We start from the raw sequence: 19,949 nt of genomic DNA on the forward strand, positions 1-19,949 counted from the left end.
TGACCATGACTCATGTTCCCTCTATTCATAGATGACAAAGAGTTGCCCATTTTTATAGCCTTACTCTGAGCTGCAAAGCTGGATTCATGTAGCCTAGCTAAGTAGAAAGCCTGGGGCAATGTACAAGGATTCCCAGTTCTCACAGCATGGCTAAGTTTTAGCTTGAGGTTGTTTAAGAATATGTTGATAGCATGTTCTACTGATATATTGAGCCTAGTCATGACATTGGTAAATGCTCTTTGGTAATCCTTCATTATCCATGTGTATTTGATGTTCATGATCTCAATCATTGGATCAGTGTATTCAGCCCCAAAAGTATCACACAAGGCCCAAATATACTCCTCCTAAGTAGGAAGGGGTGATTGTCCCTTGCTCCTCATATATCACAAGTGCCACTGAAGGGTATCACCCTCAAAGTGAAGAGATACTAGCTTTATTTTCTATTGAATGGTGACTTCCTCTTCAGCAAAGAACTACTCCACCTTATACAACCAAGTTCTCAAATCTTCACCATCAAACTTAGGGAATTCAACCTTGGCGTACTTAGTAAAAGACAGGTTAGGATAGGCTACATTTTGTGTGTTTGGTTGGTCTTGTTTTGGTAGGGTGTATGTGCAGGGGTAGGCTGTAGAGGTGTATGGATGTAGGGTGTTTGGCGGTACAGGGATGGTGAAATATGTGTAAGTTGTGGGTAATATGTTGGCGGATAAGGGCCATATGACATTGGCATGTTCTGGGCAGAGTAGTAGGGTCTATTGGCACCATGAGGGGTAAGAAATGGTTGGGGCCGGACAGTGGTAAATCTGGGTTGGGGAGAGAAGCTTTGCTGCGTTGGTTGAGTTTGGAGCTGGTTGAACTGAGCTATGGCAGCTCGGCCTAGTGTCATAGGAGCTTGGGGTTGAGAGAAGGTGCTCACAGGAAGTGGGAGAGGGTTAAGATTAACAGGGATAACAGGTGGAGGTAACTGAGAGTTGAGAATTTGGTTGCTTACAGTTAATGGAACAGTGTTATTACTTGTTCCTGGAGGAATCGAGCTGTTAACACCAACAGAAGAAGGAGCAGCTACCTCACCTAGGTTGAGTGATTTATCAATTGGCGAATATAGCTCCCCTCCACTATGGTTGAGGTTCTTGTTTCTCTCAGGTCTCTTTCCGCCATGGATGACCTCGTTAAACACTTCTCTGATTTCATTCAAGGCTTCCTCTTGATTTATGCAAGATTGTTCATGGCAGCTTCAAGCTGGTCTTGCCTAGTTGTAAACCCTGTCATCTCTATAGAGATTTGGTGTAACATTTTTATTACTTCGTTCAATTCCGCCATTAATCCAAAGAGCCGAGGTCGTGCTCTGATACCACTATTGCAGCGGTCAATGGAACAATAAAAGAAGGAATAGAAAACTAAGCTAAAAAGAAATAAAATTAGGGTAAGAGAATAATCTTTGATTGATAACCCAATTCTGCAGAGATACATGGATATATACTCCACTCTCACTAAAAGACAAAACTAGCTAACCAACTCTATATGACTAAAAATAAGGGAAATTACCAGCTATGTCCATTTATAGGTAGCTCATTACAAACATTGGCCAATTGATAAAATATTACTAATATTAGCCAAATTAGCCAATTAGCTATTTGTAGCAAAGCAATATAAATTTTTTACTTTGTTTTGAGTGGGTGTTATTAGAATAGATTGGGCACAACGTAAGGAGCTTGAATATCCGTTTTGGGATGATTTGATGAAGTTTTGAGGTGGTTTGAATTGAAAATTCCGTAAAAACTGAACATGAAAAAAATGATATGTGTATCACACTGTGTATCATTTGTGTATCACATATGTATCATATTTGTATCTATTGTGTATCACATGTATATCCATGTATACCTGTGTGTGAGATACATGCGTGATACATGTTTGGTACTGTGTCGCAGAAGACTTTTTTGAACTCGATTAAATTACGAATTTTGATACAAAACCAGTCCAAATCACCTCCAATCCTCCTCAAATTTTGTATATTGACTTATCTATATATTTTCAATGAATTTCAACTATACCCATTGAAAAAGTTCCTTTTTTGCTTAGATTTTTGGAATATTGTATATATTTTTTGTATTTCATCACCTTATTTGCTACCTCATCCATAAAATTTCCTTTCGGTCTTATATCTAGTGTTGCTAATCACGCTTAAAAATATGGAAGGTGATTTTTGCATGTGATTCTTTGAGAGAAAAAACCCTATTATTTGGTTTTTTAATTTTTGTTGGCTAGTTTTGGTAAGTCTATGATTAATTGCTAGAGGTTGGTAAGTTAAGGTTTATTTGGGACATTTGTGTAAGTTTCCCTAAAAATAATGCCAAAGGCTAATTACATGGGTCCAATTGTAAACACACAAAAGTATTAAATAAACTATAAGGGGGACTAAAGTGTCACACCCCAAAACTATAAACTCCCGTCTTTTAACTAATCCTAACGGCTAGTTACAATTCCGCAAGCTCAATGTACAACTCTCTAAGCTTCTTCTTTTCGGTTGCATATCATGATCCTATGAAAAAGGTAAAATCATAAAGGTTACATGGATTTTGGTTGGAGAAGTCATTATCTTGTTGGAGATGATGAAAAGGAATCTCAATGGGACATCACTTCTTTTTTTTTTTTTAAATACTCTTGCATTTTCTCAAGTATCGTATGCATCACAATATTTTTATTTCTCACAATCTTTTGCTGAGTTAAACAAGATGTATCATTAGCTTCTCTATAGTTGTTTTTCTCTTACATTCAAAAAAAGTAAACAAGAATATAAAAATAAAATTATCACATTTTACAAGAAGACAAAATTCAAATCTAGGCAATGTCGAAGATGTTAGAATTTAATGGGATTTAGACTTAGAGGTATGCCTCATTTAGTTTTCGTGAAATTTTTCTCATAAAAAAGTACTGCTAGAACATATAATTAATCAAAAACTTTTTGAATCAAGCCAAGACCTATTTTTAAAAAGTCTCAACTAAAATGAAAGCAATTATAGCTTTCCATATTTTAATTTTATAACTTAAATATAATTTTATGCTTTTTTTAAAAAAATATACTCATTAAGATAGGGTATACCGAGACTAGCAACGTGAATCGCATATAGTAAGTCGATTAAATAAAATTTTTATTTTATTTTTTGCGATATAAAATTGCAAAAAACAAAATGCGATTTATATATTGTATTCATCAAATGCGATTTATATATTGCATTCATCAAATGTGATTTATACAGCTATTATCTCAATCAGACTTATGAGAGCTTTTAGTTCACTTTACTCCGACGGTCACTGCAATTACAGAACACACTTTCGCATTTACTCCTCTCTGTTCACTTTTACTTGTCATGTTTCACTTTTCGAAAGTCAAACAACATAAACTTTAACCAAGTTTTTAACATGTATTTTTTCATCATTATTGATATGAGAAAAATTATAAATTATAGTACTTTTGTATAGTTATGGAATATCTAAATTTTAATTTTAAAATATTAGAAAATCGTACGTAATTTAGTTTAAAAAATTAGTTAAATTGAGGAAAGTGGGAAGTAAAAGTGAACCGACGCCACTGACTTAGAGAGTGTTTGACTAAGTTTATAAGCTGGTCAAACTAGTTTATAAGCACTTCTCGGCTTTTATCAAATACTGTAACAGTTTATTATATTATCAATTTAACCATTTATATCCAAACGCATAACTGTTTATTTATTAAATCAATTTTAACACGTCACGGCCAAACGGCTCAGCTAATCCAAACGGCCTCTTACAATCACGGCCAGAAACCCCCCTATCGCCCCCTCCGACACAGGAAGCCATTTTCGTTGGCAAAAGATGTAATGCCCAGATGATCTTGACTGATTATTTTGCAAAGATTGTCTACATTCAACATTTATCTCAAAACCCAGGCTTCGTGGAAAAAGCCCTAAAACTGAATTCAACTCCACCTTTTGTGCTCGAATTTCACTACGAAAGGTTTGTTCTTCCTCTGATATTCTTGAGTTATTTTACTCTACTACATTTCGATTTAGTTTAATCCAATGGGCGTCTGACTTTGCTAAGCTATATTACCTTTGAATTATCTTGTGATTGCCTGAACCATTGCTGCTCGACTTCTGTTAATTTTCTTCTGGGCATGGCTGTCCTCAGTGAGCTGAAATTTTCCATTTTTCTTCTTTTCAAAATCCGAATAGGTCTCTGCTGTTTCGAGTTTGCATTTTTGTTTTTATTCTATGGTTTTGAATTTGTACTTTGTTCGTATATTCCCTTGCTCGAATCATTATAGAGAACTGAAAACTTCAAAGTGCAAATGTATCAGTTGTAAGATAGTTATAATTGGCATTTTTACCCAGTAGACGACTCTACTGTTTGGTTAAGATTAGCATTTTCCAGTATTGAATGACAATCTTTGGTTGAAGAAGTGTCCACAATGTTAAGTGTAGTATAGAGAGAATGTGTTAAACTTAGGATAATTGGTAGATCTTTTGATTTTATGAAAACCTTCTTAAAGTTTAGCACGATAATTTGCAGTGGTTAGAAATTTCATTCATAATAAGTAGGAGAATTTAAAGAAACAACATAATAGTTCTAAGGCACCACATCCTAATTCTAGTAAAATATGTTATCATCCTCTTCACTATCCGGCACCACTTCGATGTCGTCGTCTTTCTCCTCTTCATCTTCTTCTTCTTCTCGATTTCGACCCCAACCATAGTCATCATAATTAAGTCCAAGGTTCTTCGCAAGCTCTCTAATCTCTTGACTGTTGTCAATAAAATTGCTTGCTTCATTCCGACAGTAATATGGATCTCCCATCGTTGGATAGTAATCTAATGTCATGGCAATGCTTTGGAAGTCCTTGCCACTCTTGAATAATTGGTTATAACCAGAGGCAAATCTAGGATATCCATAACATAGGTGCACCACTAAAGAAATGAGCAAATATCAAGTATTAATTGATCTATGTTACTTTGGGTAAATAACTCAACATTCAATCAAGTGCACCATTTAACCTTATTGTAGCATGATGCTGACAGGTAATATTAGATTTATTCAAGGAAATACATACATAAAATACCTAGTTTGACGGAAAGACCATGAGTTCACGTGCACCATAATCTAGGGGGTAAATCCGCCTTAAGCACACACAGTAAAATAACACTCACATGCCAGCTAGCAAAGGTTGCTCTCCAAGAAATTCCACCGTCCTTATCCGATTCCAAATTCCTCCATGCAATTTCTAGGAAAACTCATTTTTAGTTCAATATATATCCACACTAGCACAAAAGGGGAGGGTGGCTAAGAGATAGACTGGCAGAATTAGGAAAAGACCTAACAGAGGGTTTTCTTCAAAAAAAAAAAAAAGCGCCGCAGCCCCAAAAATAATTCTGGTCGGTTTCCTTTCCTGGTTCTGCTGTGAATCAGCAACTCCTTTGATCACCGACACACACCAACTAAAAACCACCTTCAAACATCCATAGCTGCCTCCTTCAACCACCCAGTTCCTACCGTCAAAACAGCCATGAAGGCTGGCCATTTTCGCACCTCTTAATCACCAAATTTCAGCCACCATCACCCATGAAAACCACCCAAAAACAGCCATGAAAATCAGCTGCGAAACACCAAAACGCTGCCCCTTTTTCACCTGAAAACACCCCAAAACCAGCCCCGAAAAGCCATGAAAATCGGCCCCAAACCCAGCTGAAAACAACTTCGAAAACCAGTCCAAAACCCATGAAAACAGCCATACGAAACCAGTCGCCACCCGCCATAGTAACAGTAGAGTTTTCCCAGTTGATGTTTGAGGTTGAAGAGGTCAGTTCGAGGTGAGTTTTTTCTGGCCGGTCGAGTCTCAGGTCTTGGTTCGATTTCTAATAAAGCGTCGGATTTGTTTTCTTGACTAAAGGTCTGTCTCTTACTGGCCGGTATTTTAAACTATGTCATGAATAAAAAGGGCAGTCCGGTGCACAAAGCATTCCACGTTCACGCAAGGTCTGGGGAAGGGCCACACTGTAAAGGGTGTGATTTAGACAACCTACCCTAATGCAAGCATCAACGACTGATTCCACGGCTCGAATCCGTGACCTGTAGGTCACACAAAGACAACTTGATTGTTGCTCCAAGCTCCGCTTCAAAACTATGTCATGAATGAATGCATTTTTAAATTTTTAATATTGGAAGCCAGTTGGTTTAATTTCTTTTAAGTACCTTTCCTTTCTGTCCATAGCTTGCATCGATTAGTTTGTCATCTTTTGTCTGTTAAATATTTTAGCAAGAGCATGATTTTTTTCTGTTGGGGTGTGTTTGGTATGAAGGAAAATGTTTTCGTAAAAAATATTTTCATGGAAAATGAACAGTTTTATCACTTATTTTCCCTTGTTTGGTTGGTGAGTGAAATTTTTTTTCCGGAAAATATTTTCTAGTGTAGAAAATATTTTTAATGCGACTCTGCTCACCCTCCTTCCTAAGTCCCCATGTTTTCTGTGCTCCCCCTCCCCCTCCCAAACACCCAACGTTTTCAGGACTCTATTTTCTTCAAGAATTTAAGTATTCTTCTAAAAATTCACACAAACCAAAAGGAGCTAATGTGCCGCTTTACTTTTTTAAGCAAAAACAAAGTTGAATTTGTGCTCCATAACTAAAAAAACTCTTTTTTTTGGTTGAAAAAGAAAGTTCTCTTTCTACAACATGAAAATAAAGTACTCATTTTGTTGACATGAAAAAAAAATATTTTTTCTACATCATGAAAAGAAAATACTCTTTTGTTGAAATGAAAGAAAATACTTTTTTTATATCATGAAAAGAAAATACTCATTTGTTGAAATTAAAAAAAAACTACTCTATCTATAACATGAAAAGAAAGTACTATTAGTAATATTTTTACTTAGTGTGGGGTGGAGGTGGGGGGTCGGTGGCGGAGGGTGGGGCATTGGCGGACGAAGAGGGTAGGGGTTGGTGGGTAGGTGGGGGTATGGGGGTGGGTTGGTGGGGATGGGGAATAGGTAGGGAGGTTGAAAAAGGGTTTTAGAAAATGTTTTCCCTTGTTTTGATAGAGAAAACATTTTCCTCCAATATGAGGAAAATGAGTTCATGAGGAAAATATTTTCCAACACATTTAAGCCAACCAAACATGGGAAAATTGGAAAACATTTTCCTTCATACCAAACACACCCTTGATCTATAAAATAATAGAGCTTTTGTTTTAGTTAGTTTTCTTTAGATATTTAGTGATCTTTATTAGTTTACATTTTATAGAGAAGTTAGTTCCATAAATATGTAAAAACGTGAATCTTCATTTGGCGTTGTTAGTCTGATATATTTTACAAATGACGAAGCCCATGTTAGAGGGACTCAAGGTGCGAATTTAGTAATGTATAAAGGGAAATGGGCAATACGAACTTTGACGAGCCATGATACAATTTTGAGGTTACGAAATAATTGGGTGGTCGTTTGTACCAAAAGATTGTGGGCTAATTATTTAAAGTTTGCAAAGCCCAATGAGTTATAAGCTAGCCCATCTCTTACAAATTAATAGACATTGAAGTGACTCCAAAAATTCGTTAGAAAGCTCTTAGGTGCGTCTCAACAAACCAGTTACCATGGCTATGTGTACGTTCGTGATGTAGTTATGATCCATAAATTAGAGATCAAAGTGTGCGTTCACGCGACTTGCCAGATTAATTCCTAAAATAATAAAGTGTTATCAATCGTGTACGTATGCGTAACATGATTTTTGGCACACAAACGCAACAAGTGTACATATGCGTGACTTGTTCCAGATAATTTTCATAATTTCCTAAATAAGCAAATATAAGCCGTTTAAAAGCAGAAAATGCACAAAATCCCTTTAACATAGAATATCTGGATATTATATAAGCCAAGTTTAGAATATTAAGCGATCGTGCTAAAACCACGGAACTCAGGGAGTGCCTTACACCTTCCCCTGTTAACAAAATTCCTAATCCGGTCTTCCGTTCGGTTCGCGGACCATAATTGGAGTCAAAACTCTTCCTTGAATAAGAGATTTTAAAATTGGTGACGGAATACTGAAATTAAATAATCTATTCCAAGTGGCGACTCTTTAAAAATAATAAAATAAATCCGTTTTCAAATAATGTCACTTTAATTGGAAAAATTCCTTTCCACATCCCGGAAAAAGGAGGTGTGATACATCTTCTGGTTATTTATTCAATAAGTTTCTCTTGCCATTTGGAGTCCTTCCCCTTGCGCATCTTGAATAATTCAACAACTGTCTTTGAGTTATCAGCTCAAAAACATCTAATTATGCTGAGCAAATGAGGTTTCTATGGACTGTGGACTCATTGTCATTTCTTTGTCTAGTCGCATTACCAGAAAAATCTTGAGGAAGCAACCAGAGCTTCTGCTCCTTCGGTTTCTTTCATGATTTGTTCTGGAGCTTCTTTGAACTCTGTCTATAAGGTTTTGCATTTTAAAAACTTTTTCTCGATTCTGCCTATAGTTTAGAAGCATAATTACCCACCAGGAAATCTTCTACATTTAGAAGTGGTTTGTATGTTTTCCCTTAACCAAACGAAATTGGTGCTGCAAAGGAAGCCCAAAAGGATGGCTGATCTTTTATGGACCAAGCCCTTTCAGGACAAAATGAACATAGGTCTCTGTTTGATCTTTCTATAATTTCAGTTTAGGCCTTTGTTCATTAGTTCTTTTTGATAACCGCGGTGTTCGGGCCAGCTTGCACCTCGACTAATTCTCGACTAATTCCATTTGGTACCTGTTTTTTTTGTTCATTAGTTATTTTTTTTGTTCTTTTTTAGCTTTCTTCAAATAATTTTTCATCTGATAATACTTTTCTGTAGCAAATAAATATGTTTAATTGGTTTTAATTCGAGTTCTGCTGATATAAAAGCCATTATTCCTCCCATTTTAGCAAGTAGATATCATATATTGTTTACGATGAAGCGACTTTATGTAATTTCTCTAGTCAGTCACAAATTGTTCGTCTTTATTTTTTTTATATGTATGAGTCCTTTATCAAATCGTGTTGATGCTTATTGCAGATAACTGAAATGCTTAGCAGAATTTATAGGCGCAACTTCTGCACTTGTTCTCCTCGGCCATGGCTCTTTATTGGGTTAGGCAATCCTGGGGAAAAATACAAGGGAACAAGACACAATGTAAACTTTTATTTCTGGAATTAAATTATTTTTTCAGAAAGATTGCATAACACTCCATCTATTATGAGTTCCATCTCACTAAGTGTTCTTCATTAAGAGTATCTTATCTTTTCACTACAGGTTGGATTTGAAATGCTTGATGCATTCGCAGAGTCACAAGGGATTCAGATGGAGACAGTACATTGTAAAGCTATGTTTGGAAAAGGTCTCTTTGGCTAAACTTGTTTTTGTTCCTCTTAAGTGTTAAAGTACATCATCATGTTCACTTCTTTATCTTGTTTATAGTGTTCTTTTATGAAGTGTTTATCTTGTTTATACTCTTATCTATAATTTGGTTAATATTACCAATTCTCAGGTTTTATCAATGGCGTTCCGGTTCTCCTTGCTAAGCCACTAACTTATATGAATTTGAGCGGTGAATCTGTAAGCAATTAAATACTTCTACCTTATATAGTAAAAGCTTTTCTTTTTTCTGCTTATGATGGATTCTGCTTGGGTTCTATCTCAAAGAAGGATGTGTCTGTCTATCTGAGTGAAAACTAGCAATCTAAATGACTGTGTCCGGTTGTATAGTGAAAGCGGGGTCAAAAGGGCAGCCCGGTGCACGAAGCATCCCGCGTTTATGCAGGGTCCGGGGAAGGGCCGCACCCAAAGAGGGTGTGTGTATGCACCTACCCTGATGCATTTATAAATTTTCATTTTTGCCTGCTAGGATTGTTGATCTTGTTTATTATTTGTTTAGAGTTATCTCCTCTCTTTGAATTGGTGGTTTATTGACTATTCTGATTGTTTTGTGGGTGGAATGATTAATGGTGGGTGGTTAAGCTGTAGATCGCTAGAATTAGTTTTTACTATTAGAAGCCTCTTGTGCCAACTATTTGACTGTGAGAAATGACATGCTACTCCTGATACTTTCAAGTCTTTGCTCATATTTGTCTTTGGTGACCATGAATAATTTTGGACTAATTTCCTCCATTAGCTCAGGAACGGTAAGAACATGTTGAAGTTTGTTGTTAGTAGTTATAGTTCGTGTCTGACCACCCAGTAGTTACCATGGAATGCAAGTTCTGTAGTGACATTGCAAACTGGTAGGATTGTTGTTAAAAGTGAACAAGAAACAGTGAATGGAGCAAGCCAAATGAGTACCCTTTGTCTCATGATTTGTTATCAAAACTCCTACCAAAAAGACGCTACTACCTGATAAAAATGTTATTCAATTGATCTTTGAATTGCTAATTTTTGGTAACAATCTCTGAGAAATTGAGAAAAGACTATCTTTTTAGCTGAGGTTCGTTCAATTTTATTACTGATATAAGCTAAAAGAAGTTTGCCCAAGCAATTTGTCTATGTGGTTAGATAGTGAATTGCAGTGCATATTTGTTCCATGAACTAAAGCAACCCAGAGCGTAGCCTTGTGCTGCCAGAAAGTAGTGTAATTCTAATTCATATGTGAAAAATGCAATTCAAGTGGAAAAATGATATTATTGAAGGACCTTTGAACTCACTGGATTAGCTTTTCTTATGGACTAGGGGAGCCTATTTTGGATGGCAATATCTGTCACCTTTGTATGACATTTTGACTCTGTTTGTCATGAATTGCCTCTTCACCATTTAAATACCAGTACAAGCCTGGTCGCATTGATTTATCGAGGTTTAGTCCCCCTAGAATCAGATTAAAGGCATGCCGGCATGGCCAGCGATTGCTTCCCCTAGTTTGAGGGCAGGCTTATATGATCTAGACTCTCATCAGGCAAGTTAAATTCATGAGTCCTCTTCTTAAGTAAGTGAACTCTTATATGAAAACTCTTCTGCGTTCCAGTGATGGATGATAAGCCTTTGAAACTAGTCATGTGACAAGAATGGAAAATAGCGCATTTCTTTGCTCAGCTTATATCATTCACAAGGTAGGGCAAAGGTTTGCGTACACACTACCCTCCTCAGACCCATTTGTGGGATCTGGGTGTGTTGTTGTAGCTTATATCATTCAGACTCCAGTTTGCTTGTGAAATAAAAGATAAAAAGTTCTATGAGTATTCAGTAACGTTCTACTTGTTGGACATTGATGTTTTGGATGTTTTTAACGCGTGATGGTTTATCTTGCTTTTCGGTTGATGCTTAGTGATTTTGAAAAATTGAACTGCCTGTACTAATCTAAGGTGATCAATAAGTCTGATTCATCTCTTTTTTCCTTTTTTCCCCAGACTGGCCCACTTGCAGCATATTACAAGCTTCCTCTTAATCGTGTGGTTGTGGTATAAAATACTAGATGTTCATATTTTTTAAAATTTAACTGGACAGGTATATTATGCTTTTTTAATGCTTTTCAACAATTGTCTTTTTCTCCAGTTTCATGATGACATGGATTTACCATGTGGAGTTCTTCGTCTTCACCCCAAGGGAGGTCATCACAGCCATAATGGGTATGAGCTGAATCCTTCTCCATCTAAATACAACAACAACAACAAACCCAGTATGTTCCCACCAGGTGGGGTCTGAGGAGGGTAGTCTGTCCGCAGACCTTACCCCTACCTAACAGGTAGAGAGGCTGTTTCCAATAGACCCTCGGCTCAGGAAGGGTAATAAGAAGAACAGGAAAGCAAGAAAGGGAGAAAGAGGGAAGAGAAAAGAAAAAGAGAGATACAGGATAAGTAGTACCAAATAATAGTAACAGAGAATACAATACCTGAGGCGAACAAAACCACATAACATAATAAAAATCTAAGAATATGGAGGGACATGCGTGCTACTAAGACTATCGGTGAGCAACTAAAAACTACCCACTAACCTTCTACCTTAATCCTCGACTTCCACGCCCTCTTATCAAGGGTCATGCCCTCAGTGAGCGGAAGCAGTGCCATGTCCTGTCTAATCACCTCTCCCCAGTACTTCTTAGGCCTACCTCGACCTCTTCTCAAACTCGCCATGGCCAACCTCTCACACCTCCGAACAGGTACACCCACACATCCATCTCAACATCCTCATCTCTGCTACTTTCATCTTCTGCACGTGGGAGTTCTTGACTGGCCAACACTCCGCTGCATACAGCATAGCCGGTCGAACCACCACTCTATAAAACACCCTTAAGTCTTGGCGGCACATTCTCATCACATAAAACACCGGAAGCGAGCCTCCACTTCATCTATCCCGCTCCGATGCGATGTACGTGATCTTCGTCAATCTCCCCGTTACCTTGGATAATAGACCCGAGATACTTCTTTCTTGGGGATAACTTGAGCATCAAAATCTACTTAAAAAAAGAAAAAAACTTTAATTCAATGCCATGAAACCATCTATCTGTTCATTTTCAATCCAACCAATTGTCTATATAGGTTCACAACTGGAATTGTAATGAACTTATATTGAAAATTGATAGCGATGTCAAAATACCTAAAATGAAACATATAATCACCGGTGAAAGAATTACAAAGGCATAGCTCAGCCATCACAACTGGCTATCCAGAAGTACCTCTCCTGCAAAACAGCAAAGAGAAAAAAAGATACAGCTAAATCTTATACATCAGCTATTGCACTATTGTCCTAATTCCACGTGGAGCTCTCACATTACACATATAGCAACTTCTCTCGCTATGCAATTCCAGTCCCTGGCCTTCTTCTCAAACACTCTCTGATTTCTCTCAAGCCAAATTGAATGAACACACTCAGCATACACCATTCTAAACAGTTGAGCAGCTTGTGATTTTTCGTTAGAGTTCTCAATAGCCCATTCCAAGTGTTGTTCCTAGGTAGCAGCTTCAAATAATTGTGTGTTTAGCCATTGCATCACTGTCATCCACAATCTCTTATTGAGATCACAGTAATTAAATAAATGGTCTCTAGATTACATTGGGATTGACATAATGTGCAGGCATGCAGCATTGATCCACACTCAGTCCCCATCTAGCTAGCCTGGCAGATGCAAGTAATTTCCCCTGTTACTGCTGCCAAAGGTGAACTTAGCCTTTGGTCTTGCAGCATTTGAAAATCACTCGGGGACATTTGTCTAACATTTGCAAGTACATTTGTCTGATTATGCTTTTGCTGTCTGTTAAAGTAACTTGCATCTGCTCTAATACTGCTCTAGCTTCCATTATTTTCCTGATCATCCAGCATGCCTGTTGAGGCTTATCAAGTAATTATTACCTGAATATGAGCATAACATTTTGTTAGGAAGCTCATTACACGTACCCATACCTTTTTTCTTTGATAACCATGGTGTCCGGGCCAGCTTGTGCGTACCTCGACTAATTCCACGGGATAGTACCCAGACCTGCTTTTGACTGGTGAATAGAATATAGACCTCTGAAAATGCGTCACTGTTTGCTGTGTCAGATTTTTCATGTTTTGCTAGTTAGTACCAGAAGAGCTCTGTGTCTCTTCATGTAAGACGCAGTTTCAGTTGCTGTTAAACTGTATATGATCCAGTTCTCTGTTTTTTCAGGTTAAAGAGTGTGATTTATCATTTTCGCGCAAATCGAGAGTTTCCTCGGTTAAGGATAGGTATGTGGAAAGTCTGGAATACTTGAATGTTCTCTTTTGGCGTTTTGAGTTTCAGTATGGAGGACTAAACATAGTACTCTTGCTAGGTATTGGAAGACCTCCTGGTCAAATGGATCCCAAAGCATTCATGCTTCAAAAGTTTAACTCAACTGCGAGAGAACGAGTAAGTTTATAACTCATTCATTTCTTACATAAAGTCTACTTCCTAATAATTCTTTCTTGTTATTGAACTTCTTTATTGGTCTAAAACTTGTACAGCCTTTGAGTTTTGTAGGAACTGCTCATTGTGCATTAGTACAGTAGAGGTCGTCTTATTTTATGTTGAATGAGTGTGTGCTAGAATGCAAACAGATGTGTTTACGTGAAATGCATACGCCTGAAGCTAGTCAAATAAACTTAAGGTTGATAAGATATAGCAGAGGAAATCAGGAAAGACCTTAGAGAATCTATTGAACAAACTTTTGTATTATCTCCAATGGGCACGTTTCCCTCTGAATTTGATTTCCGGCTTCCCTTCCAATAATTCCACCATGAATGTCTACTTCCCAAGGGGGGTTAATCTTTTAGGACACAAGCTTTTTAAATGTATTCCTGTAGTACTTGCTTACGCAAACATCTCACTAGAAACAGTGGGAATTTTTTTTCTTGATGGAACAGAAAAACTGTCGATTAAGAACCAAGATTGTGGCTATTCTGTTTTCAAATTTCTGTTCATTTAACAATTTTGTTTCTTTGTTCCATAGATCAGCAGCCATTAGATTTTGATGCATATATGCTGAGCACAGAGGTCTAAATAGGCATACAGTTATTCAAATATGTCATAAATTGTGTCCCTGTTTTTGCTAGATATGATTTAATTAGAGTTTAAGAGTAGATATTCTGTATATATGGCTCTAAATAGAGTAATTTTTGTATCTCATACATATTACAATCTGTTCTGATATGTATAAGCTGTGTTGTTCTAACACATCTTTGTTCAATCTTCTTCCTTTTGTAATAACTGTTATCAGTTTGGATAACTTTCATCTTCCTTTTATCAACACATGTTGCAAAAAGAAAATATCATGAGACATGTTGAAACACGTCAAAAACAGGCAGATGGCATGTTTTTTAGAGTTCAACCAATGAAAAACATTTGGATCCAGTAAATTTATCATAGACATGTTCCCTGGAGTCAAGTGCATGATCCTCAGATGGAACATCAAGCATGAATACTGTATCATTTTAGAAGTACCCATGCTTCAGATATTGAAGCCACATTGGGATTGGAATGATCTTTACTTGATAAAACTAATCTTGTTGAGTATTGACATCAATTAAGGAATTCCAAGGTATTTGTTTGTATCTCTTAAACCACTTTTAATTGTTGAAGATCATACATTTTTTACTTGCAGATTGATGCTGCATTACTTGAAGGAATACATGCGTTGAAGCAAGTCTTATCCAAAGGCTTCTCTGAAAGTTCTAAATGCTTCAATACGGAGCAGAAGTACAAGCATATAAGGTTGCAGACGTTGCCAACATGACATCACGCTTCGAGGTTTTTTAGATCTTGTTGCTGCTGTGTCTTTCTTTTTTAGTTTCTGTTGATTGCTTAAAAACTTAGTCTCTTCCATGACAACATAAGTGTCACCCCCCACCCTCCGACAGAATAATGCAACTTCAAAAAATGCTGTTGGTACTCTTGAATTATTTTATGCCTGCTATATCTTGAGAAAAACTGGCAGTTATCTTTATTGTTTAAGCTTTCATGTTGCTTTTGCTCCATGGAAATTACTTGTACAAAAGAAACAATTAAACCTATCTGCCCAGTACTTTGAGATCAATATCCATGGATCATGATAAAGTGAAATAAGGAATATTTGGAACTACATACCTCTAGTTGGTGTACGCAATTCTGACGCCAGCCATAAAATCCATACTTTCTACACCAGTGATTTTCTTTCTGCTACCTTTATTTTTCATGTACAAGCTCTGTTAATAGTAAACTTAATGGACAAACTTCTGGGTGTTTGGATGGTGTGCAGCTAGGTGTTTAATATCCACCCATGCATCTCTTTACTTAAGAGTGGCCAGCCTTTCCTCTTTACCACTTCAAACTGGAAAACACGTGTAATCACACACCAAAATCCATGGCAGATCATATCGCCTAAGCAACTTCTGGCGGATATTGTATTGTAAATAATACTGTTTTAGGCAACTGTATTGGGTTTGAAACAGGTGGAAGTTGATTTTGCTCAAGCTGGAAGTTCATAGTTAGCCTAGTCCATAGTCGTTGCTGGATGCAGGGATCTCCACTGTTGTCATTTCACCTTCTTCTCGAATATGCTCTGGATGTTTTCCTTTATAGAGTGAATTACATATTGCAGGCGTGCTCTTCCTGTACCAAATACCACACTCCTGCCACCCCAGAAGTAATTGTAGTGGCTCTTTATTACAAAGGCTGTCATTACTACTGATCTCACTTGCCCACTCATTTTGAATACAAACATTAGCTGCAATCTTGCAACTATCGAAAGGACTATGACCTGAATGGCAACGTTAAGCTAAAGATTTGATTCAGAGAAAGCATTTGAAAGACCTTATTTATAGTGTGTAAAAAAAATAATATAGTTTTCTTTTGCCTGTACTGGATTATGTTACATCGGAGAATCACGTATAGCACCAAGTTGAAGTAGGAAGAATGATGGTTCGTGACAGGAAGTTCATCGTTGCTACATTGATATCACCTTTGCAACATTGCCCCTAATTTTTAAAGTCGTATTTTGCATTGTTTGTGAACATTTTGTTATTAATCCCTCAAATGAAAGATGCAAGTGATAAGGAGCACTCACAAGAGAAACACTTTGCTTTTGGAATAACACGACATGCTGTTAACTCAACGCCTGTAGAAGTGAACGAACATATAGACATCACTCATCTGGGATAGGATGAGACTCAGCTTATCTTTGGAGTGGCCCTTAAGCCATTGGCATAACTCGAACTTATTTTACAAAAAGCATCTGACAAACTCACAACTTAACGGCCTTAAGGCAGAGTGAGACAGCAAGATAATATATAAAGCAAAAGGAAAGCTATCTACTGGTGAACCAGTTAGTTTAAATTCTCGAAATGCTAAGGACGAATGTATTTTACACACTCACTGTCTTTTATAGGATAGTTGAGGCGTAGGAGTGACAAGACAACTTTGAAATCTCAATAAGGAAGTCAGTGTTTGAACAGGAAAAGAGACGGAGGATATAGGATTGTCAAATTCGTGAAGGACTGGCCTTCTAGTTTGGTTATACAGATAGAAAAATGACTTCATTAGCAGAACAGAAAAAAGAAAACATAGTTCATATTATTCTTATGATAGAATGTCTTTTCTTTAGAATAGCATGTACTGCCTCCTCAGATGCCTACCGAATTAAACAAGAGCAACAACATGCATCCAGAGTAACATTGATTAGAGTAGAAGCAAATTACTCAGTCCATGTTCTCAACATCCGGGCTAAAGGGTATTCAGCAAACTGTGAACTCTAACCATAATGTTGTTACCAAAACTGCTAATTGCAATAGTTCACTCCTCTTTTTTGTTTTAGGAGATAAGTGAACTTAGTTTTCATAGAACCAATTCAGTTTTCGTAGAAGTTAGAACCAACTTAATGTTTCAAATTCAGTAGAGTGGCCTTGAAAGAAGAGGCAAAACATGATTGGCACTTCTGCATTTCTCGAATCATTGTAATAAGAGGCAAAACATTCTGCTGACCTTGCGGGACAGAGGGGAAACAATAAAAAAGGAAATTGAGATGAATCGACAAATTACGAGACAGAGATGAAACAGATCACTATTAGATGAAGGTTATGAAAGAAACATATTGTACAAATGAACAGTTCACCCATAGATCGATGAACAAATGCAGCCTGAAACAACTAACGGCCTTTACTTCAGAACTGAATAAACTGTAAAAACAGGCAAAAAGATGTGTGAATCTACGTATAGAGTGCGTGTAGATATCTTGAACTGTTTAGCACGTGTTGATCCCATCCTTACAGTCTTTTGTCAAGTTATAAAATGTCTCCACCTGAATCTTTGCTCTATAAAGGACCTCTGTGTCCACTTCAACCCTCATATATCCGTCAAATTCAACAGGTCGTCCACCATTCAGTTGTGTTGTTTCATTGTACCACTCACTTGTATTACTCCACAAATACTTGTAATCGTCAAGCAAATGTACCTTGTAGTGAGATCTAAGTTTATCAAAATAATTATAGAAAGGCTCGTTTGTGGCAACATACAAGTTCCTCCAAGGTGTTATTGCTCCTTGAAGCTTTGTGACAAGGGCATCAGGAGATGTATCAGCATCCAGATGCGGCCACAACTCCTTGTTCTGAGCTTTCTCTCCCCGAACAACATGAACAGCATCATAATCCCAGTCCATACTTCCACTAATCTCAGTAACTATATTCATCAGTCTCTTAGATTTCCACAAAGCGTGCCACGGCCTCTGGATGTATTTAGCAGCAGGCCCTTCACAGACACGATACCAGTAGTTCTCTGGCTCGGGGGCATCAAACTGCCTCCATATAATTGTGCTCTTGTCCGTCCTTAGTTGCATTGGAGACACTTTATGGTTTGCAACTTTCCTTACAGAGATTTTCTTTTTATGTGTTTTATCCCATCTCTTCCAATCTTTAAGGAAGTCTCCTTCCTCGACAATAGATGCATCCTCTTTCAAATGCTCAAAATCAAAATAGAACCTAAAGTCTTTCCCTTCCTCGTCCTTACGACTCTGAGTGTGTGACGATGCCAAACAGATACTCAAATCCATCACAAATGTCCGGTTCAAGTACTTAGCCTCACCCAAAGCACATAGAAAGCTCCACAGATAATGATTCATTCCTTTACAGTAATCACCACCACGAGAATAGTACAAGTATCTCCCATCTCTAAAAGCTGAATCTGATCCGATGACTGGAATTGTATCATTGATATCCTCATCTCGAACTGGGGGAGAAATTCTGGCTTTCCAACCAGTTCCAGCAGTATTAACTCGGATTCTTGGACGCCGTGCATTTACCCCTGAATGCCAGCGACCCGCATGAACTACTTTGTAACTACAATCATCACTAAACCCCATTCTGAACCTCCTGAAATCTCTGTACTTCCTCCAAGATTTCTCTTTCTTGTTTCTAAACCTCCATGCCACATCACACTCATCGGGTTTCGACCCATTAACGGGAGTTTGATAATCCAAAAAAGCAATGGACTTGAAAGCCCTCAAGTTAAATCTCTCAATGGTGATCAACACCCTTGGATCTGAACAATTAACAACTACATTCTCATTCTCACATCCCAATTTCAGAGTCTCAGCTGGAAGTTTCTCTTCAGATTTCTCAATAGAAGCTTCAGTTATTGGCACTAAAGAGAAAGCCCCTGCCATAGGAGCAGTGGCAACATCCTCACCAGTTTTGAGGACAGAATTGTCCACTTTAAATGTTGCATTTTCAACTTGGGTGAAGACCCTAGTCAGTGCTCTAGATGATTCCCATGGATCAGGAGGTTGGTATGTGATAGCAATTATAGTAAATATAAGCACTGAGAAAACAAAAACTGAAAAGCACACATTGCTTATACCTTTTATTAAGTTTTGCCCAATTGGGTCTGTTGTTGAATTCAATTCCTTCATTGATACAAAACTCTAAAACCCAGTTCCCAATTTCAAATCCAAATCATCCAAACAGAAGTAGTAAGAAGCCAAATTTGTAACTGAAAGTGAACAAATAGGAGAAAATCAATACTAGAATTTACTCACCTCTGAGCTGAGATTTACCCTTGAGATTATCTGAGAGAGCAAAGTTTTGTTTTGAAAAAAAAAAAAAGATTGGATCTTGAAGAGGGGTTTTACAAAGTAAGGATTTTGAAAAGCTAAAAGGATTTGAAAGCCCTTGAGCTGATTTCTTTAAGTAAAAAAGGAAACAATTTTGGTACTCCAGTAAATTAGGACAGATCTCAACAGATTTTGAAAATTAATAGATTCTGATATTGCCTGAAAAAATGAGGTTTTGATTAATTCACTAATTACACTGTGTTTTGCTGCTGTTTAGTTTCAGAGGAAGCGTTTAGTGAGCTGTCACAAGCTCCTTTGTGTGGACTATTCTTTGTTATGTCGTCATCATCAAGAAGGGGCCATATAGTTAAATTTATTTATCATATTTTACATTGCTATCAACAACAAGAACAACTCAATATAATTTTACAAATGAGGTCTGCGGAGTGTGTTGTTTACGCAGATC

General features: G+C 37.3%; 2 protein-coding genes across 2 annotated transcripts; one reads left to right on the top strand and one right to left on the bottom strand.

The window, feature by feature from the left end:
- Positions 3,741-16,454, top strand: LOC109235766 (peptidyl-tRNA hydrolase, mitochondrial). The gene is made up of 10 exons (XM_019402006.1): positions 3,741-3,996; positions 9,060-9,176; positions 9,297-9,381; positions 9,532-9,599; positions 11,378-11,428; positions 11,523-11,596; positions 13,615-13,673; positions 13,760-13,836; positions 15,068-15,213; positions 15,701-16,454. The coding sequence occupies exons 2-9, from the start codon at positions 9,069-9,071 to the stop codon at positions 15,197-15,199; spliced, it is 654 nt and encodes a 217-aa protein (XP_019257551.1). The 5' UTR covers positions 3,741-3,996; positions 9,060-9,068; the 3' UTR covers positions 15,200-15,213; positions 15,701-16,454.
- On the bottom strand, positions 17,447-19,813 carry LOC109235767. The gene has a single exon (XM_019402007.1). It carries the CDS (start codon positions 19,340-19,342, stop codon positions 17,681-17,683), a length of 1,662 nt encoding a protein of 553 aa, XP_019257552.1. The 5' UTR covers positions 19,343-19,813; the 3' UTR covers positions 17,447-17,680.

This window comes from Nicotiana attenuata, chromosome 12 (assembly GCF_001879085.1).
Source record: "Nicotiana attenuata strain UT chromosome 12, NIATTr2, whole genome shotgun sequence".
Lineage (NCBI taxonomy): Eukaryota > Viridiplantae > Streptophyta > Magnoliopsida > Solanales > Solanaceae > Nicotiana > Nicotiana attenuata.